Consider the following 21361-nt stretch of genomic DNA (forward strand, 5'->3'; position numbering starts at 1 on the left):
TGATTCCTCTTCTAGAACGCTAACGTCCTGTCGTGATGTTTCAGGGGTAGACCGTCACGACCCGGGAACGATTGTGGGCTCGAAGAAGCAGCTGGGACAGGCAAACGGCTTCTGTCTGTTCATGATACTATCGCGGTGTAGTTTTGCACAATCCACTCGCCTGTAGGTATACGAGAAGGTGAGGACGCTAGAAGGGTGCATTGACGGCGCTTTACCGGATCTGGTAGGCATAACGGCCGAAGAGCTCGTATTCACCACACCACCCGCTGTTTTTAGAAACCCCTTTAAAGCTATAGCACCGTCAATCTCAGCCTTAAATACCACGCCCAGAGCCGTTGTTTATCACGACGCAGATCTCTCGTCTCTCCACAGTCACTCGTTCACAATGATTGGAAAACAAAGCGCCGGCCTCCTGGCCACTGCTGCCGCAGTCTCAGCATCGGTCATCGAGCTGCCTGTCCACATCCAAAACACATATGTCAGTATTCCGCGCAATTGGCACAAGAAAACACACAATTGACGTCATCCACAGTCCTCGGTCCAATTCAATGTCGGCACGCCCGCCAAGCCGTACCGCCTCCTCTTCGACACCGGCTCATCGACAGCATGGATGGTCAACTCCGACTGCACCGAATCCTCGTGCCCCAACCTCAGCGGCTACGACCGCGTCGGCTACAACATCTCGGCCTCCACCAGCGCCGTCGACCTCGGCGCATCGGCCTCGATCCCGTACATCGACGGCGACGGCGTGACGGGCGACGCCGTGCAAGACGTCTTCTCCGACGAGCGCGGCACGGTCGAGTGGAACCAGACCTTCCTGTCCGTCAACGCCAGCAGCTGGCGCTTCATCACGGCCGACGGCTTCCTCGGATTGGGCTTCTCGTCCATCGCGGAAAACGGGACCTCGTCGCTCGTCGAGACGCTGCTGTGGGACGGCCAGCTCGACGCGCCGCGCTTCGGCCTCTACTACGGGACCAACCTGGCCGACAACGGCACGCAGGACGGCGTGCTGACGGTCGGCGGCAGCCACGAGGAGACGTATGTGGACGAGGAGGGTGTCGTCTTCGCGCCGCTGCGCAAGGAGGACCCGTATCAGCTGTGGCGCGCGCCGCTGCGCTCCGTTACCGTCATGGCGACCGGCACGAATGCGACGATTAACGTGCGCAACGACGGCAAGCTGCCGACGACCAGCGCTGGCGGCCTGATTTCGAATGCTGTGGGTGCGAACACGACGTGGTCCATGTACGGCTCGGGCACCGCCGTCTTCGATACCGGCGCGGGCAGGATCTCGGTCCCGACCAACATTGTCGATGCCGTGTACTTCAACCTCGGCTGGAACAACACCAAGCTGATGACTGGCGAGGAGCGCATGGAGTGCCAGCACCTGAACGCGTCGTGGGCGCTGTCGTTCACGCTTGGCGAGGAGGCCGAGGAGGATGATGTGACGTTTACCATTCGTGGTGACGAGTTCGTCAGGCCTGGCGACCAGTGCATGCCGCCGGTTGACGACAGCGATGGCAATGGCTTCGCGTTGATTGGTGCCGCCTTCTTGCGCAGGTTCTATTCCATCCACGACTTCGGTGCGGATAAGGTTGCGGACTATCAGCCGAAGATCGGATTTGGAAGGTTGAAGAAGGAGTACGACTACCTGTACCAGTAAATGAGACGGGTTTACGAGTGATATTGTAAATAGGAATGATGACGACTGTATATATGTAGAATAGTGGCCCATGGACGAAATACTCCAAGGGATGCCATCTCGTTGCAATCAATGATTGAGAACATACCAAAACGCCTTCGCTTCAAGAGTTTCCTTGTGTTTCAAAATCTCATTGTCTCCGGCTTCATCATCACCCACGCCGACGTCGGCGGCACCGTCCCCACCGTCAACGGCAACTCCACCGGTTCTCTCTCCTGCGGCATCTCCACCGGCGGTGGCTCGCCCGAGATCTCCGCCGCAACACAGCCGTCCATCTCTTGCACCTCCCTACCTTCCAGCTCAAGTGTTACCCGGCCATTGCCCTGCTGGCTAGACTGCTCCGTCTTCCGCCGCTGGAACTTGAACTCGCGTCCACTTTTCTCACGCCGACCAATTATGTAGCCCCAGATCATGATGGAGCCCATTGCGATAAGCAGGAACGGCGCGCCAATGCCGACGGCGAGTGCGATAGTGGACTTCGGGATGCCCCTCGTGTTTTCCCACGTCTTTTGCGTCGTTTCAGCTGACTTGGCGGCATTGGGTGACGCGGTGGGACTCGAAGGTACTATCGTCGTTGTGATCGCTGCTACTCGTGGATGCACGAGGGCCATGGCGGACATGACAGTCGTGGCGGCGCCGCTGCCTGCTCTCCCAAGAAAAAAAGACTGCGGAACCCAGTAAGCTGACAGCTAGCTGTGCAGCTGCGGCCAGCATGAGCGGGGAACCACTCGGGTCGGTCCGAGGCGCAGGCGTATCGACCAGTTATATTTTGCCGAATCCGTGGCGGTTGGCGGGTCGTGGAGAGAGAGTCATGACAAGATGTCTGGGCGTGATCGAGATTGCGACGACTTGCGCAAAGCTGCGATAAGTATCGTTTAATCTGACGAATTGGGGGCCGTATGCACGTTTGCTTGATGCTGCGGCGTAGACTGCGGATTGGGATCGCTGACCTTCCCGATTCGGTAGAGTAGGCTGATAATGCATGTTCGGAGATACTAGCATCCTCCTCCGAGGTCTAGTAGCTGATATAACCTCACAGAAAACTTTGAATGTTGCACAATGATACTTGAATATTTCTGCTTCTGACTTGTGGCGCCTGAGCGCCTCGATCGCTGGGCGTGCTGTAAGTTGGATTTAAGTATGCTAATTCAGGTCCCGGTAACTGCTACCGCACTCGTATACATCTGTGTGACTTTTCCTGTATATCAATCTACAAGTGATTCTTTTTTTAGTCACTCACATTTTTATTAAAATCCGATAACCGCATCATGTTCTAGAATTCATTTGGACAAGGCACTGCTCATGTTCAATCTAGAATAATTTTCAAGCCACTGAGAGAATGTAAAGACCTGTGGGTACTTTTGTTTAGGACCTTTCAATAGGTTTAAATGAATCTCGAATGGTTATGAAGAGCCCCCAATGACTCACCGCATGCACAGAATCCGAAACGTGTTGGAAATGCAAAGAATTTGGTAGGCCGAAAGCAAGTGCGGAATGATCACATGGATCACGTTTGCAGCCAACACATTCATGCGAAGGGCTAGCCTGCGAATCGCCTATTGCGATTATAAACGGGCCAGGATTCTCTGGGCCAACCGGCGTTGGAAACGTGCACTCCCTAAATCGAAACGTGTGAGTTGGCACTCTTGGAGATGCGACTGATATTTAAGCATGTGCTCGTGATCACTGGCAATGAGCATTGGACCATATGTCCCAAGGCTGGCGATTGCAGTAAGCCGTGCAGCAGTAGTCTTGCCCAAAACTGGTTTGCGTCGAACAGGGGTGGTGCGGGGTTGACACCACCTCACGCAGAGGCAGAAATGATGAAGCCTTAAACACGACGCATATTCTGTATCGTAGGACATTCTGACCCGTGGAACTTTCCGTTACTTTTCGGAACCTGGCTCAGTTTCATCCTTTCAATCTCTGGCAGACTTTTGTCTGCAACACCAGCCCAGGCTGACGATCCCTCTGATGAGCCGTCTTTCTGCTTGAAAGAGAATCGCAGTGGTGCCACAATGGGCTGGTGCAAATTTGGTGGTGACATCGTCACATTTCAGGGGGAAGACGGAGACGTCAGTAGAGCTTCTCCCAATACACATCACCATGACGCCTTCTGCAATTTCTGTAGTGAGGTACGTTTCTCTGCACATGGCAGCTTTACCTGCTTTCTGAACTCTGTTAGACCATATATCGTATTCGCTACAGATGTACCCAATGCGTCGATCTCGATTCCTGTGATCGCTGCCTGAGTAAGGCAGAAGACCACATCTACGGCCATTCAATGATACCGATCACCGATCCCGATACGGATGCACCTCCCAATCATGTGCCGTTGTTCTCCACTTACTATGATCTTCAACTGGCCTCCAGCCGCCTCACTGAACAAAACAATCCCGAAGAGGTACTTCGTGCAAAGGCTACTGGAGACAATTCTGTAAAGGAGATAGACATCACATGGTGGCCCAAGGATGGTTCGAGATTCGTCGATGAACACGGGGAAATCCTCCAACACGTTGCACCCTCAGAACAGCCTGAGGAGGATGGAGAAGAAGACAGACACTATTTTGACCCCAACGCACCTCGGAGGCAAATTGTCTTCTGTCAGCCTGGAAGCGCGCCGCCGGAGCTTCCCGACCATCAGGTTGCTTGCTTTGTGTCGCCAACCTCGTTCTATGAAACCATGGTATCCATGTTCGCAGCCATGAGGCAAACTCGGACAGTTCCAAGCCACATGTGTCCACGCATGTACGAGTATACGCCGCTCACTTCTGGCCAGAACATCCGGATTCTCACACTGTGGCCTGGTTCAGGGGATACCCAAATCCGTTGCGAGACACGTGAGATAGCACTCGGAGCGGGAGAGTACTACGAAGCACTGTCATACACCTGGGGTGATCAATCCACTGGGACGTTGATCAGCTTCAACGGGCTTCTGCTTCCGATAGCGCCAAATCTATGCAGTGCGTTGCTACACTTGCGCCTTCCGGACAGACCGAGGACTCTATGGATCGATGCCGTGTGCATCAATCAGTTGGACAACGAAGAGAAGAGCATGCAGGTGCAGATGATGCGTGAAATCTATCAAGAAGCTTCAAAGGTCATTGTTTGGCTGGGCTCAGCCCAAGACGACAGCAATGCTGCAATGGACATGATCACGGGGGATGTGACGGCTGGGTGTGAGGAGGCAACAGTACCAGGTGACTTTGATTTCTTCCACGACGACGACCTCCCCCAGAGCAAAGGCAAACAGCCTGTTAGGGATACGTTCAGGCAGGACCAACATTCAAAGTCTTTCGATCCCGAGCAGCTTTCAGATGACGGAGACACTATTCGAGGTGATACTGAAGGTGCAGAAAGTGATAGTGAAAGAGCATGGGGTGCACTTCTTGCGTTAGTGCAACGACCCTGGTGGACACGGGCGTGGGTCTTACAGGAATACACCGTCCCAAAGAAGGAACCAATCTTTCAATGTGGGAAGCAGGTCGTGACGGGCAAGGAACTACAAGAGATGTGTTCCCTCCCTCCCAAAGCTATCGAATCGATTTCCCGTTTCCTCACTCCGGAGACGGTGGCGTTGAAGGCAGCATTTCGGCTCAACCCGCTATTCATGACGCGCGAAAAATTTCAAGAAGACGGCCAGCTGGACTTACGGCGCCTCCTACGATACAACCTGAACTCGCAAGCGACAAATCTCAGGGATAAAGTGATCGCACTTCTCGGTCTCACATCCCAGGAATGCCGCGATGCGCTGATTCCCGACTATTCCAAATCCATCACTGAGATCTTCGCAGAGGCAGCAAAATACATCATCCAGTCCACAGGAGACCTGAACATCCTCTCCATCAACACCAACTCCAGCCGCGAAACCGACCCGCCCCTTCCCTCCTGGGTCCCGGACTGGGGCCTCTTCGCCACCCGCGCCCTGACCCTCCTGCAAAGCTTCGTCTACGAGGCCTCAGGCCCATACTCCGCCTGCATCGGCCCATCCTCCGAACCCGACATCCTCGAAGCCGGCGGCATCCCCATCGACCGCGTCACGCACGTCACCGACATCATCACCCCCGAGAGCGTCACCAGCGGCGGCCTCGACACCCTCCGCCGCACCATCCGCGCCCTCCACGACGAACTCCTCTCCGCCATCACCACCTCGCGCAGCACCACCACCACCACCCACACCAAGCGCCCCGACATCGACCCCGACCGCCTGCACCCCCCCGACTCGTCGACCCCGCGCCGCCGCAACCCGCGCAAACGCCGCCTCAACCCCGACCAATTCTGGCGCACCCTCGTCGCCGACCGCTACATGCTGCCCGACCAGTCCTTCGAGAGCCCCGCGCCCGCCGCCTTCGGCCAGCTGTTCGACCTAATCTTCGACGAGCACCCAGACACTAGCTGCATCCCAGTTGACTTCCTCCCCGCGGCCCCGCCTGCTACGCGCCTCGAACGCTTCGTCGCGCCGCTGGCGGCGCAGATGGGCCAGGTGCTGGCGACGCGCCGCGTCTTCGTGACCGAGGGCGGGAGGACGGGCGTCGGGCCGGCCGAGGCTGCGGTGGGGGATGTTGCGGCGGTGTTGATGGGTGGGGAGATGCCGTTTTTGTTGAGGGAGGTGCCGGTGGAGGAGGAGGGGGAGGAAGGGGAGGAGGGAGAGGAGGAAGGGGAAGGCGGGGAGGAGGGGCAGGGGCGCGGGCCGGGGATGGTCAAGTTGGTGGGGGAGGCGTATGTGCATGGGGTTATGCATGGGGAGGTGGTGGAGGGGTTGCCGGGGCCCGGGGAGGGGTTGGAGAGGTTTATGGTTATTTTTCGGATTTGTTGAGGGGTGGGTGGTGTGAGGGGGTGATGGGGTGGAGAATTTGATATGGGTTTTTGTGTTGTGTGGTGTATCTCATTGAATGAAATAATCTCTTCACGCCGCAACTCTCAGCCTCGCACCAAAGTGTCTTCGTAACATTTTATTTGAGCATAGCCGTGCCGTTGTTAATAAAAACTCTCAACATCCACTAACCCATAATCCCGTACGATACAACTGCCAACCAACTCATAAGTACGTGCTGGCCCTCGGACAAAGCTGTATTCTCGACTTATACCCTCATAGTTTCTTACAACAAAATAATCGGATGTACCATATTGTAGAATTTGATCTTCAATTTGAAGACGAGAAGGGCCAATTCCAAGCCTCATACCATATATGTCAGCACAGACGAAAACACACCTCCCTTTCATTATGCAAGCTACCTGCTCGAAGTATGTCATATCATTCTGATCTTCACACGAGGTAGACTCAATCAGCTTCAAAAAAGCTTTCGTATAGATATTGCAAATCAGTATTTATATCTTGGGAGAAATTAGTTCCTGTGGACACTTACAAGATGGTTTTGGGAACGTTTTTCCAACCTGAGAGGCAAAAAAAATCTCCAAAAGGTGTTCCAACAGAGTTTTCGAAGATGGGACATGGTTGGGGAACTCGACGCTGCGACAGGTGTCCGACATAAATTGTGATACGTGCTCGATCCACCTACAGACATACTCCTTCTTCGGATCAGAAGGAAATGGGTCTCCTTTCGAACAGATGGACGGTTGAGAGATATGAACGCTCATGCTTCTGTGGATATCTTTGCCACCCCGATCTGGAATAAATAAATTGTTTATTGTGGTGAATTGAGCATATGGATTAGAATAAGGCAAGCGGTCTTCAAAGGTAATTGCATACTCCCCACTCTCCAAGCGTTCTAAATTGACAAACCCCGTAGATTTGAACAGGGTGTTCGCTACCACAGATCTTCGCAAAGGTCTTAATCTCCAGTCAGGTACCCATGATGGGAGCCCAGGAGCGGTGCTTCCGTTGTGACGGTCTGATGCCATCTTCAAAATCCACTGCAGCTGTCCGTGGAAACACATGGCTGTGGCGAAATCGATGTAAACTTCTTCAGTAGTCTTGCTATAGTCTGGGGTAATGTTCACACATCTTTGGACGCCTGATAGAGCATAAATACGATCATGTGGATCGGCGCAGTCGGAGTGATCAAATTGTTCCATAATCGCGACCATGGGACACTCGTGATCGTGTGTTGGTAAGCCGTCCCAAGCCTCATCCTCAGCGGAAGGTATCGGTCCGCAGGCCAGCTTGCTCCAAAGCTCTTCCATTGCTCGTACAGACTTGAACAAGAGAGATGATTCAACTCCAAGCTGGTTAACAAGGTTGAACAAGCGAATTATCGACATCGTCTCAGCTCCGCAGAATACGGTGACATCAGGATTCACGACGGCCTCCTGAATAACCCAACGTCGGGCGAACCATGGAAGACGAAGGATACCACAGAGAGATTCGTGTGCGGCTTCTATCTCGGCGTTGGGTGACCCGTTCGCAGGCGTGTGCCTCCGGGAAAACTCATTCAAGAGACGCATCATTGCTTCCTCTTCTTGCTGGTGACCGAGCCAGATGTTGACGTGAAAGGCGCGTCGATATATGGACATCATCATGGGTATCTGACTACTTTTCTCCTCGTTGTCGAGTTGGTTGATACAGATTGCATCGATCCAAAAAGTCCGCGTGTGCAGCAGATACCTCATCCGCTGCAACAGCTCTGCCAAATTTGAGGTAATGCGAAGGACTCTTGTTTCATCGAGGACATTTGCCGCTGCCACATGTAGTAAGTGCGGGAAGACCGGTTCGCCCCAGGTGTATGATATCGCTTCGTAGGGATAATCATCGTGATCAAGCTGGACAGTTCGCAGCTTGCCGCATAGGGCGGCGTTGCGGTCCATGGAAGGTTCTAAGTCAAGAACTCTGATGTGGTCTCCTTTAGGCAATTGTTCATATTCGTACGTCGGACGGTCTTGGGTTCCCGCCATTTTTCATCGAGGGGTGGAATAGGTTGTGAAGCGCAAGGCTGGCGAAGATAATATGGCTGCTTCACATGCTTATGTCACGTGGAAGTGGGTACAGCAAATCTACGTCTTTGTTTGGTTGTGAGCTTTATGCCTGGTATTGAATTGCGGGGCGGTCGTCTTGTTCCCTATTTCCGTTGTTGGCAAGTGCGACCGGCGACGTCAGCCGGGGTTGTTAGTGCACTCATCACCCGTTACTTCTCCTCAGCTCAGTTCTTTGTCGTAGCCACTCAACGTCAGCATTCTACCCTTGTTTCACTTCGTATATCCGCTACCTGTTCCGCTGCACCCCGACACCCAATCCTCTACCCAGAAACCGCAGGCCGATCTCCGCGTGGTCGAAGCCACAGCATCCGCGCACCCCCACGACCCCGCCTACCACCATGTCATCCGATCACGTGCCAAGCCCGAACGACGTCTACGCCGTGCGCAACATCCTGCGCAGCCTCAAGCTGCCGCCCGAGCTGGTCCTGTCGATCCTGGCCTTCGCACGCTACAACCCGCGCGTGCACGCGGCCCGGCACGAGAACCGCAGCTACCGCGCCTCGAGCATGCCGAACCATTGCGTCGCCGGCCTCTACCTCTGCACGCCGGTCATTCCCGTCCCGCATCCCTCCGAAGGCTACGACGACTTCAAGATCGCCGCCGTTACCTTCGTGCTGCGCAGCGCCGACCAGGGCTGGGGCGGTGATCGCGGCCATGGGCTGTATCGCGGCAGCTGGACCTGGTTTGAGGCCAGCATTTTGCGCCGCGCTGAAGGTGTGCCTGAGGATGGACCAGTCGGCGACGGCATTGAGCATGGCATGTCGCATAGGCTGAGCGAGCCGGCTGCCGCGCGCGAGCTGCTCAATGCGCTCGGGTGGGACTTTGCGAAGAGTGAAGACGGCAAGGTTGCGTGGACGGTGCAGTGCAATCGCGTGGCCCACAGGGCGCCTGTAGATCACGAGGTGTGCTGGAGACGTCATGAATGCCGTGCGAAGCCGGAAGGTGACGATGATGGAAAGGGTGATGGAGCTGGATTTTTGGAGCTGATGAGGCCTGGAGACAGGGTTGCATTATGGGGGAGGGCTCAGGTAAGATATGAAGAATGACGATGCTGCGTGGTCTTTGCTGACCAGACCAACAGTTTCCTAGCTGGGTGAACAACGTGGAATCGGCTGAGATCACCGTTGATTATGAAGTTTAAAGTCCCCTTTTAACCTGGCAAAAGCACCTGAGCAATCGCCTATGAGAATGGTTTGTAAAAAGGACGTCGGGTCATTGATATGACGGTTCATATTCAATCGGGGTTGCAGAGCCTATACGTACAATGCAACCCCAACCACTCTCCTTCATGTCTCCTCCGCAGTATAGCTAATGTATAATACTTTCAGATTGCGGAAAGGGGCTATGGAATTTGCAATGATTAGCCCGCACCTCCATCGAGGAGACAAATAACACAATACCTGGTGTTTACCCGACGATCTTCTCCACCCAGCTTGAAGTAATGCGCCCCTTAGTAGGGGCACTCTCGTTATGTCTCGGCCTTTGTTCTCGAGATTCCCAGTGCATCAGAAATGCATTTACACGGACTCGTTGAAACAGATGAGTAGCGGTTCCAAAGTCATTACCTCTGAGGTTGCATGACTATCGCTTTTCGTTGTTAAGAATCGCTGTCAGTATGAGCCCTTTCAATTTTTTTTTTAGAAAACACAGGCGTGACTTCGGAGCAGAGGAGTGCTAATCGGCGTGTATATCACTGGACCTTTGATGAAATTTCTTTGTTTCATTATAGCTTGAAGCGGCGTTCTAGAACAAACAGCAGTGCCAAGCAGCTGACTTCGTTGAGCTTCTCACATGTGTGCCACTATTTAAAACCTCAATACGGCGTGAACGCATTAAGATAGCAGAAGGTTGTACTAAACTATTTAGACTAAGCGGCCTTGCGATTAGGTTGGTTGCCTAGTGCATTTTCGGCCCCGCACCGAGCTGTAAGGCGAACATGGGGGCTGAAACAAATGCAAGGCCCACCAGCTACGTCATTTTTATCGCCGATGTAGCACCACGTAATCTTGCACCTGGGCTTGGGCGGAGAAGAGAAAGTTGGCTCACCTTTACCCTCACCTCTCACTCTCCAGTTTTCTCGAACTCGATGCAAGCTCTTTCATGTTCTTCACATAGCATCCGCCTTGAACATGTCACCAACGGAACAGGAAGAGGTCCCGTTTGAGGCGTTGTTGTTGGAATATGTCAGCCCGGAGCCGGCAGATCCAGGCTTGGAAACCGCTACGGGTCTTGTAGCTTTATTCTCCGCAAATCGGGACTATTTTACCTCGGAATACATGCGCCATGCTTGGAAATCAGGGTCCATCAAGAACAAGTTGGAAGAGGCTAAAAACTTGAAAGCACAACAGAAAGCTGAGAAGGTACCTTTACAGTAATCAGGGCAAGCTGATGGCTGACTTTCCATCTGCAGGCGCTTCCTTCTGACGTTCACTTCAAGCACGACCGTTTGCAGAGTGATGCGGAGTGCTTCCGTCTTCTCAAAGTCATGTCGGCGGATCCAAAAGGCCTGATTGAGTGTTCCGTGGAAGAGTTCCGGTTTGATCAAAGGCCTCCTTTCGTCGCGCTCTCTTACGTATGGAGTGACAAGGGCCCCGTTGCAGAATTTTCAAGAGATTTTCGCACTCCCGATAATGACCAGCTTTGGCCGTTCAACCCCTACGAGACACGAAAAATTATATGCAATGGAAAACCATGTATGGTGAGTGCCAACCTTCATGCTGCCCTTCTCGGACTTGATGGAAGTCTCGACGGCCGCTATCTCTGGGTGGATGCCATATGTATCAACCAGGAGGCAGGCGAAGAGGACCACGAGAAGAATGTGCAAGTGCAGAACATGCATAGGATCTATGGCGGAGCAGATGAGGTTTTTATCTGGCTGGGCCGGAAGCACAAAACACGGGATATCGCATTCAGTCTCGTCGAATCATGGCCTCCTTATCCCGAAGACGTAAACAACGCAAACATACGGTTTCGGGGCAAAACATATCGCACAGCAAAGGAATTCATGAACGCATCGGCTGCGACAGCAGAGTTCGTGTCATGGCATTTTTTGATGGTAGCAATATCGGAAGGGTGGTTCCAAAGGTGAGTACATGAGTAGCCTAACAACATCTGATGCCGGATCTCACATTTACTCAGAGTATGGACACTTCAAGAGTTCATATTGGCATCCAAGTACGCATTCTTCTACGGCGGCAAGCAAATTCCTACTACGTCTATCAAGAATGCCATGTCTTGGGTCTACTTCATCTGTCAGAGCGGGCCTTCTACCATGTTTCCGGCATGGGTGAACTTCCAGCCTTCCATCTTCACCCTGAAGCGACAATGGGATGAGAGAGAACAGAAATTTGACTTCACTGAGAGCGTATTTCTTGGTGGTACCAGACTTGCGACAAACCCCCGTGACAAGGTATATGCCCTGATGGCACTCATGGAGCCAGAATCTCTACAACCATCAATAAATGAGGGCGCCAAACTCCCTGTACTGGAAGTTGCCTACAGAAGGCCAATGAAGGACCTTTACCTGGACATTGCTCTCCGTCTCCTTTACGGAAAAGCAGGTCTTTCCATCCTCTCTCTCGTAAACCACCCCCTTCCCAAGGCAACCTACAAGCCGAAATCCAAAAAGCCCATCGGCAACCGTTTGATTGACGAATACCGCGGCAAGTCCAGAGGCTGGACAAAAGAGAACCGCTCCGTCATCAAACCAGAAGAAGATGTTTTCCTCCCCGAATTGCAGCCAGACTGGGAAAGTTGCGCCCGCACCGACGCCTTCCCGTCGTGGGTGCCGAAGCTGGCCAGCTCTCTCGGCAGCCAGCCCTTCTTTCAGCGGGCAGGCCCCGCCGGTCAAAACGTCTTCCGCGCCGCGTCGAACGTACCACCTTCTTTCAGCACTGCAGAGGCTGATGGCCACCGCGTACTGTCTGTCGCGGCCAGGCCATTCGACACCATCAAGACGGTAGTCAGCCTCCCCCAATCGCTCGGAGAGCTGCACTGGAGCAAGTTCGCGGAGAAAGCTCAGCGCACGGAGTTCTGGTCGCTCGTCACATCCCTCGTCAACAAGAAGCACGGCGGCAGCAGCACCTACGCACCCACCGGAGAGCGTACCGTCTCCGCCATCTGGCGCACCCTCATCACCGACATCTGGAACAGGCGGCATCCGGCACCAGACTACGTCGAGACCTTCTTCCTCAACTGGCTGGCCAAGGCGAGCTTGCAGGACAAGCTACGCCGTAGCCTGGACCTGGAGAAGGAACCGGACCACCGCAAGGAGGAGATCTTCATGATTGTGCTGCGCGATGTGGGGATGGATCGGAAGTTTGTCGTTACGGAGAAGGGGTATTTTGGACTGGCGCCGCCGACGGCGAGGGTTGGGGATGCGGTTATGCTGGTGGCGGGGATGTATGTGCCGTTTACGTTCAGGAAGCATGTCGCTGGGGAGAATGCGTGGTTGCTGATGGGTGAAACGTACGTGCATGGCATTATGGATGGCGAGTTTGAGAGGGAGACATGTTCTTTTGGGAATATTGATATCCTGTGAGGAAACGGTGCATGCCATTTGCTGGATTCTACAGCTACGCCGCCTGAACCCCAAAACGTCTCACCATCAAACACGAAGAATGAGTCACCAAAAAGAAAATCAGTAAAGCAAACGGCAAAAGAGAAACTCCCCCGGACAGGCTTGAACTGTCAACCTCCTGATTGCAGCAGGTAACTGGATATGTTACCATTTAACAGTCAGACGCGCTAGCCAATTGCGCCACGGAGGATGCTGGGGGGCGAGTTTGTTTGATTTATAAATAGTTCAGGAGCGGGACTGCTCTGACTTGAAGCCAAGTAGGCTGTTGGAGACGGTGTGGTTTACGGATACAGTGTTCTATTGCTTTTATCATACGAGTACCATATATATCTTTTTTAGATATTCGCCTATAACATGAATGACGGGCGAAGCTAATGGTTTCCATTAAGCGTAATGTACATACAGGATCTACTCTAACCTTTCATGAAATGTGCTACATCGTTTTCGTCCCTTCTTAGGTAAACCTTCATTTCTCGGGCAATTTTGTGAATGTCATCCCGCTCTTCCGCAATCAAGTCTGCCCGATCGAAGCCAATTATGCCATGTAATAGCAAAGGAAGGAGGTCAGCTTTCCAAACTGGGGCACCCTTGCGGTTGTTTCTTATCAGCGTAATAGCAAAGAAGGCCGCACTAAGAAGAACCAATACTCCAGGCAATATGATCCATTCCCATTGAATGACCACGAAAGTCTCTGGCTGCAGTACAGTTCCAGGCACAGCGGTTGTCTTGCTTCCCTTCGCCACCTGAAGTGTAAGGCTATCAGCGATGCTCTGAAAGGTCTTAGGGATGTTTGATACAGCCAGTAGCTGGCGGCTGGGATTAAAAGCACCGGGCTGCGACGAGCTTGATGCATCAGATGCGAGAGAAAAGTAAAACGTCTGACGCACGAATTTTGCGATGCTAATGACGTCTATACTTGCAATTTGAAATGATGAGCTCGTCCACGGATGCTCCGTGATATTAGAGGTAAACAGGTAAGAGCCGTTGGTGAACTTAATACCAGATAATGGCGAATTATGTGTTGTGTAACTCAAGCTTCCGTTGGTCTGTCACGCAGTCAGGTTAGATAGAAGCCGGTCATTCGAATGATACGGGTTAAGAAACTCACCACTTTCACGTCTGACCATGACCTCATGCACCACTTTAATCGGCAAGCGTGTACTTCTGGATTCCCGGAGTATGGAAGCCACCCTCCATAGGACTGGGATACTGAAAGCGACATCCCAGCCTTCCTGAATAACAGAACCTCCGTAAGAAGATCGATACCTGGCGGGGCCGGAAGGTCTTTCGTTCTCCCCGCAATCACTGGGTTCTTGTCCGGTGCAGCGGTCATTGCTGTGTAGTTTATGACTGTGTGGTTTCTTATAGCTCCAACATAGGCCCCGGTCGTGGTTGCCCGGGAATCTGAATCCGCTTTGCAAAGTTGTGTAGCACCCACACTTAGACTACTTTCCGTTTCCCACACATCGAACCTTTGCCCCACTGGATCGCACTTGCCCCGGGATACGCTGGCTGTTATATTTTCGCAAATGCTACATACGCCCAACGATGAGAAGCTATCCCAGATGCAGTTCCCCGAGGGGCAAACTGGAGCGATTGGATCTACAGTGCTGAATATACCATTGAGAAGGGAGCCTTGCATTCCAGGATCGGAAAAGAAAGCATCGAAAAATCCAGCCCCTAGAGCCTGAGGGTCCAAATAAGTACCTACTAAAAAGTTAACAATTGTTCCTGGGTGTTTCATATGCACTGTGGAAATGGAGATAGCTGACCTGTTTGTAGAGTCCGAGTCTGACCTTGCGGCGAGCTGCAGCTATCATATGCTCGAGTAGCAAGGATGTGCGCTTTCTGTGACGGATTCGGAACATGGCGTGTTTCGAAGTGGACGACTTGTTGGGCGAAAGGACCCATTGCCAGGGAAAGTATTGTCAGAAGAAACCCTGCAGCAACCATCGGAGAGCGCACCCCAACGCTGAATAGTGAGGTGAATGCGCCCCAGGGACCTCGGCTTGCTCTGTCAAAAGTCTCCAGATGGATGAGATCCCTTTGTTGGTGCCAGAAATGTATCCACTTCAATTGAGAGATACACGCAGCGATCGGTAGCAGCATTGCTGTCTTCGCAATGGTGATGAATGCCGATATGAGCGTCGCGGGGGCTAATACAAATTTCCAGCTAAGCAAAGGTTTGTTGTGGATCTGAGGAAGTATGGCAATGATCGCAATCATTGCAAAGATGCTGATAATTGCCCCAGTAGCTTCCCAAAGCCACACATTGCCGAAAAGCTCTCCTTTGTACCATTTCAATGAAAGAAACAGATCCAGAGGCATCCGATGCTGTTTGACCACGATGTTCCGATGGAACAAAATGTTTGGTTTGCCTTTGAGTTGCTGTGGTGGAGCTACTTGCCAGGTGAGCTCAGAATCCAGGGGGTGGATAGGCAATGGAGAATGTGAGCGCTGGTCAGAGTTTGAAGAGATAATTGAGACTTCGTCAGAGTCTCTTGAAGTACGCCTTGTATGATTGCTCTGTGTGGCTTCTTGAGTAATCGTGGACCAGTCTGCATCATCACACAGCGGGTCATGTTGACCAGGGGCAGATGCTTCTCTCTCTTCCATATCGGCCAGCTGAGATTGTGAATGCCTCAAAATGGAAACAAAATGTTTTGGGATGATAGATGAAAGAGGACAGATATTCGGAGCATATTGAGTGACATAAACTATTGCTAGCTGCCTTTAAATATAGCTCTCTGGCACTCTTTCAGGCATCTTGAGCTGCGGAAAAATGTTTCTGTAAGGCTATGCAAGTTTGCCTTACATGGTGAAAGTGCTCCAATCAAGTGTGCAATATGAAGAGTTGGTCATCGCAGCACAAAGCCCGCACGACAATGACGGATCCTGCGGACGAGGGGCTTGGTGGTACATAAGTCATTTTATAGACCACAGTCGTATTAAAACATGTTCAGCTGCAACTACACGTGTACACGACTCTACACAGCCTCTTCAGGTTTGCCTTATGCAACACACCCGTTGCTTTCGTTCCCATTTTCTAATGCTACGATCGTCATTCAACCCAAAGGTAGGGGAGCATATATTTTCCTGCAGCCTCCAAAAAAATAGCGTAAGTGAACGTTTTTGTTTAGACAATAGCATTAATCTGTTTCAATGCAGAGCTTATCTACGGAGATTTGTACCAGAAGTCTTGTCTTCCCTGGCGCGGAATTTCGCAGCGATCGGCGAACGGGATTTTTGGTACCAAATTTCTGACGGAGTCATCGATAATCTGGCGATGGTAATAGTATGCGTAATTTAATTTGTGACACTAGAATTGGAACCTTGGCATCTTTCTGGGTGCTTGCCCACTCATGTAAGCTGACGCTAGCACCAATATATGTACTGCGAAAAGAGCGAGTGGTTATTATCGTTCGCTCTGCTGTTAAGCCGTTCATGTCAAACAGCTAGTCAATCCTGCAGGATGCATTACAAAGACTTAGCCGCAAGATTCTTGCTTTAGCTTGATACTTCACCAGAAGGCATATAATACTTTGATATGATGAACAATCGGCTGATATGTTGCCATGGAATGACCAGTGGGGGTTGGTTTCCTTGCCCAATTCCATCACATTGACAGTTCCTAATGTAGTTTCTGAGCGTCATGCAGACGATACTTATGAAGAGTTGCTTGTCGAAATATTCTCAATTACTCGTAATTACATTATTTACATATCTATCCCACCGAAAGAACTCAAGCAGTAGGCTTGAAGATGATTCTCCTGTACGCCGTCAAGTTCATGGGGCGTGCATCCTGGACATTAAGGATGACATGGATCGTCTACCAGCAAGTCAGTCAATGTTCATCAAAGAGAAATCACGTAAGCACTCACCAAGTTGTCGTTCGGCGTAACCTCAACGAGGCTGCCACTCTCATCCAACGGCGTGAAAGTCACGTTAGGCGAGACACGGGGGATATCACCCTCCAGCCTCATAGACGGCTCACGGTAGTGCCACCACTCAAAGCTGAGGTCATCTCCATCAGGATCCCACGACTCGCCAGCATCCAGGACGACCGACTCGCCGAGCTTGTACTCGACTTCGAGGGCATCGAGGCCGCACGAGCCGTTGACGACGGCGACGGGGTGGTGGTTGGCGTCAGCCGGGTCGGCGTTGACGGACCACTGCATGCGGGCAGCGAAGTCGTACTGGAAGGCGGAGCGCCAGCGCCAGATGGAGGCGTACTTGGAGAAGAAGGTGTCGTTGTTGAGGCCGATGGCGAAGTCGGAGGCGTCGCTGTAGGTGGCCGTCTCGCCCGACGCGTCGGCCAGGATGTAGCGGCCGCCCCAGCCACCCCACTCCGGGTGCTCGGGGGCGTTGAGGCCGTTGGGCAGCAGGCCCAGGAAGGACGGCGTGTCGCCCTCCATGATGTACGACCAGTTCAGGTAGTGCGAGCCCAGCGAGCCGATGCGGATGTTGTCCTGCAGCCAGTCGTTGGTGACGAGGCTCGAGTCCGGACCGCCCTTGTCGAAGGGGCGGAGAGCTTCGCCGGAGATGCCCTGGTGGGAAGTTAGTGTCAGGGGTCAGGGGGGAATTGGACGGGGTGCTTACGATCCAAGTGGGAATGGAGTACTCGCTGAAGCCGTGGATGGAGACGATGTAGAAGAGGGTGGGGAAGTTCCAGCGGATCCAGGGGCCGGAGTTGTCCTGGTCAGAGATGGCGTAGACGCGGAGCTTGCTCACGAAAGCGGCCACTTCATCCTCAGTACGCTCCTGCTTGACCTGGTTGAGGGCCTCGGCGAGGACGTTGGCACCGCCCCAGGCGAGAACCCAGAGAGGCTCCTCGGATGCATCAGCGGCTGCGATCAGGGCAGTCGAGGCGTTGCTGGGGGTAGACTCCTTCAGAGCTGCCAGGCCGTATACGGAGTGGCCGACGACGACCTTTGCTGCGATCTCCTCAGCAGTGGGATAAACACCAGCCTCGGGGACGTTGGCGTTAAGGTTATCGCGGACGTCGCCGAAGCCGCCAATGACGCCGAAAATGGAGGGTGTGTCGATCGAGTCGTTCTTCCAGACGGAAGTGACGGCGGCGATGTTGATGATGTCCAGCTCGTTGGAGTGGGTCAGGAGGCGAACCAGACTCATCTGGTCGTCGGGCTCGTTCGAGATGTCGGTCATGACGAAGGTGCGCGGCTTGTTCTCGAAGCGCACATTTTCGCACTTGCCGGTCTGGAGCGCGGCCTGGGCGACGCTGGCACTAAGGCACAGCAGGCCCGCTAATCTGGGGAGAGACGAGGCGCCGAACATGGTTGCAGCCTTGAAGAGCACGCTGCAGTGCTAGTCGTGGGATCTGGGTCCCTATTTGTAGTCCATGGCGATTCATGATGACGGCCATTGTCGACGCAATTCGGCACCGAGGGCGGCCGGCGTGTACCAAAGCTTGACCAAAGAGGGGATGGGGTCCGGGCCGCTATACAGCACGGCAGTGAGTGAGTCGGCGTGGCCGCAAGAAATTTCCATGATCTCGTGGTGAGCTCACCGTGCGGAGGATCGACACTGCTCCCCGCGATTCTGCCAGGCCGTCAATGCGGAGTGCATGACCGACAAGGGCGCCACCCCCGCCCGAACAGGCAGCTGCAGCCACTTCCGACCCAAAACGGCAGCTTACGCGCCAGCCACCACACGCAGACTCTTCAAAGTGCCGACAGCTAAATCACGCATTCCAGATCAAGCAACGTCTAGAAGCCCCCGCCGGTACCCGCAGACCGGTTTCTGCGCCAAGCCGGAGTGCTGGAGCCTCATGGTCTCTCCGGAATCGCGTGACGGGTGTGATTCGGTGGGCCGCCCTACGGAGAGAGCCGCTTTGGGCGCTGGCCGCGGTCTGGGCGTCGTCACTGCGCCCTCTTGACTCTGCACAGCCGTCCTGGCTAAGAGTTTTGAGTAGGTATAAGAGCAGGCGCGCGAGGCGTCGGTGTCATGGCCGCGGGGTGTTGGTGTTTACCCCAGATTCCACACGCCTGCAGAACATGGTTCTGTGCCGCACCCAAGCGACGGGAATGCACCATCCGACTGGGAGCCGAAAGTGCCGGACTTGTGCCGTCCTGCTCCGCTCTGGGGCTCCAGCTCCTCCACCGTAGCAACGCACCGACGTCACCCTACCCCCCACTCGGCCCTTTCCCCGGCAGTCACTCCTCATCCAGACTGACTGTCTCCTCAGTCTCTCGGCCTGTTGGGTGAGAATTGCCCTCCAAAACATGACCTCTGCCCACTGCACTAGCGCAGAGTCTAGCCCAGCCAGACCCGCGACCGTTGCATTGCCACTGCGACCCAAGGGAAAGATCCAGCTCAGTCCAAGCGTTCGAACTCTGTCCGCGTTTTACCCGGTCGACTGCGTTGTCTTGTGCCTGACTAGCTGCCCGACCTGCTTTCCCGCTTCTTGGCTGTGCCGAGATTGCATATCAACACTTCCCCCTTCGCACTCGGCCACGAGAAAATCGAGCACCCACCAACTCGCCCGGCCAATGCTTCGCCGAACTGCTTTTCCCGGGACCTTCGCCGACACATAATTTAATTACTCTGGAGGGATTATCCTCGGTCTTGCATCTCGTGCAGACGAAGAGAATGCAGTACGGACCGCTCGGATCATGCGAATACGACGCATTGCGCCACCCCACCAGCATTCTGCTTGCTCTTTCCAAACCCCCTACATATGACGCCACTAGGTATTGCCGCGTGACCGGCTTTGTGCTGGTGTAAACAACTCACCTCATTATTGCAGGGCATCGGACCAACATAGCTTCGCTTTCCTCCGAATAACCTACTGGAACTTCATGTTTGAGGTATAGGGTCCAAGTGACCTTGCACGCACTGTCCGCCGATGAAGCGACGCGGTAGCCCCTGGCCGTTTCTCTTCTCATGGTGATGGCGGCGTACACTCTCATCTCTTCTATCCAAAAATCACTCGCCCGCCTACAACTCGTAGTGTGTAAGAATTTTCTCAAAGTTGACAGTTTCTTAAACGTTGTGCCTTTTGTGCCTCTCCATTATTCCCGTTCTACGCAATAAGTCACAAACATCTCCTTAAAGTCTTATCCCACCTCTTACTATGCCTTATTCAACCTTTTACATCATTTCTTTTAATGCGGGTTGTAGATTCCGCAACTGAAGTGATTTTTCCCTAAATCCAGATGGTTTGCAGTGTCCTTTAGTCTTTCAATCTCTTTCTTTTCTTTTTTATACCTTCGAAAGTATTTATATCTGCAAAGTAACAAACACAGATATGCGCTACGTCTCCCTTCTAAGCGCCCTCAGGTATTACAGTACAACGGATCTGATTTTTGCTCCTTAATTCGGAATTCTAAATCACACTTACCTCTGCAACCTTATTCTTCTCGGCTTTTTCCCCTCTCTATCAACATAGCCATTTTTTGCCTCGATCCAAGCTTCTCACCAACACTTGGTACTCTATTCTGCCTTCCGACTGGCAATGAATCTCACCTTCGACTTTCGGCCGGTCTTGTCTGGATCGGCTTTGCTCGGATTTCCTGCGCTCACCTTCTTACCCGACGTTGGCTTGGCGAGTGGATCTGACTCATTCCAAGGTTACCACGACTACTTCTCAAACCTAACCATGCGTGTCTAGCGTTTATTAGATGAAAAGAAAACGCAAAGAGCTTTGAAGAGGCATTTGCAGTTTCATCTCTAGCCAAGGTCGTCGGGTGCTTTCGTACGAAGTGAAATCAGACACGACAACCCAAGGCGCCGGAACCGAAAGGCATGGACCGAGCAAAAACTTAATCGACAGGCGTCCACATTCCCCACCTTCAAGCGTTCGGATCTCGCTTCGCCGAGAATCCTGCCGTCTGTTTTCCCGCAAGTGCCAGATAAACGTCTCTGGTTCGACTGTGCCGCATCCTCCCGCTCGAGCCGCCCCACATTTACAGGGGTTCTGCCGCCAAAGACCAGCGTCAGAAACAACTGGGCTTTGGAAGAGAGATGATTCTTTCCACAATATTTGCAAAATTATTCGACTTATGTAGGCAGTTGAAGCTACTGTCCGGATGTGAATATATAATTGTTAAATTCGACATTTTCGTCCGGACGATAGCTTCAACTGCCTATGAAATGTGCGAAAAATTAATTCAAGCTAGCCTTCGGCTGCA

General features: G+C 53.0%; 6 protein-coding genes across 6 annotated transcripts; 4 read left to right on the forward strand and 2 right to left on the reverse strand.

The window, feature by feature from the left end:
* Nucleotides 1–385: 385 nt before the first annotated feature.
* Nucleotides 386–1660, forward strand: LTHEOB_12261 (Pepsinogen c; the record flags this gene model as incomplete). The annotated part of the gene is made up of 2 exons (XM_035509109.1): nt 386–478; nt 533–1660. The coding sequence occupies 2 exons, from the start codon at nt 386–388 to the stop codon at nt 1658–1660; spliced, it is 1221 nt and encodes a 406-aa protein (XP_035364766.1).
* Nucleotides 1661–1821: 161 nt separating this feature from the next.
* On the reverse strand, nt 1822–2310 carry LTHEOB_12262 (Heterokaryon incompatibility protein; the record flags this gene model as incomplete). Its single annotated transcript, XM_035509110.1, has 1 exon — nt 1822–2310. The coding sequence occupies one exon, from the start codon at nt 2308–2310 to the stop codon at nt 1822–1824; it is 489 nt and encodes a 162-aa protein (XP_035364767.1).
* Nucleotides 2311–3983: 1673 nt separating this feature from the next.
* LTHEOB_12263 (Heterokaryon incompatibility protein) lies at nt 3984–6515 on the forward strand (the record flags this gene model as incomplete). Its single annotated transcript, XM_035509111.1, has 1 exon — nt 3984–6515. One exon carries the CDS (start codon nt 3984–3986, stop codon nt 6513–6515), a length of 2532 nt encoding a protein of 843 aa, XP_035364768.1.
* A 2455-nt stretch (nt 6516–8970) lies between these two features.
* On the forward strand, nt 8971–9773 carry LTHEOB_12264 (Ubiquitin-protein ligase; the record flags this gene model as incomplete). Its single annotated transcript, XM_035509112.1, has 2 exons — nt 8971–9660; nt 9714–9773. The coding sequence occupies 2 exons, from the start codon at nt 8971–8973 to the stop codon at nt 9771–9773; spliced, it is 750 nt and encodes a 249-aa protein (XP_035364769.1).
* Nucleotides 9774–10761: 988 nt separating this feature from the next.
* On the forward strand, nt 10762–13172 carry LTHEOB_12265 (Heterokaryon incompatibility protein or allele; the record flags this gene model as incomplete). Its single annotated transcript, XM_035509113.1, has 3 exons — nt 10762–10992; nt 11043–11716; nt 11771–13172. 3 exons carry the CDS (start codon nt 10762–10764, stop codon nt 13170–13172), a joined length of 2307 nt encoding a protein of 768 aa, XP_035364770.1.
* A 3781-nt stretch (nt 13173–16953) lies between these two features.
* Nucleotides 16954–18506, reverse strand: LTHEOB_12266 (Cellulose-binding protein; the record flags this gene model as incomplete). Its single annotated transcript, XM_035509114.1, has 3 exons — nt 16954–17040; nt 17093–17758; nt 17811–18506. The coding sequence occupies 3 exons, from the start codon at nt 18504–18506 to the stop codon at nt 16954–16956; spliced, it is 1449 nt and encodes a 482-aa protein (XP_035364771.1).
* Between the last annotated feature and the right edge of the window lie 2855 nt (nt 18507–21361).

The sequence above is a fragment of the Lasiodiplodia theobromae genome, assembly GCF_012971845.1.
Source record: "Lasiodiplodia theobromae strain AM2As chromosome Unknown scaffold_60, whole genome shotgun sequence".
In the NCBI taxonomy this organism is placed as follows: Eukaryota; Fungi; Ascomycota; class Dothideomycetes; order Botryosphaeriales; family Botryosphaeriaceae; genus Lasiodiplodia; species Lasiodiplodia theobromae.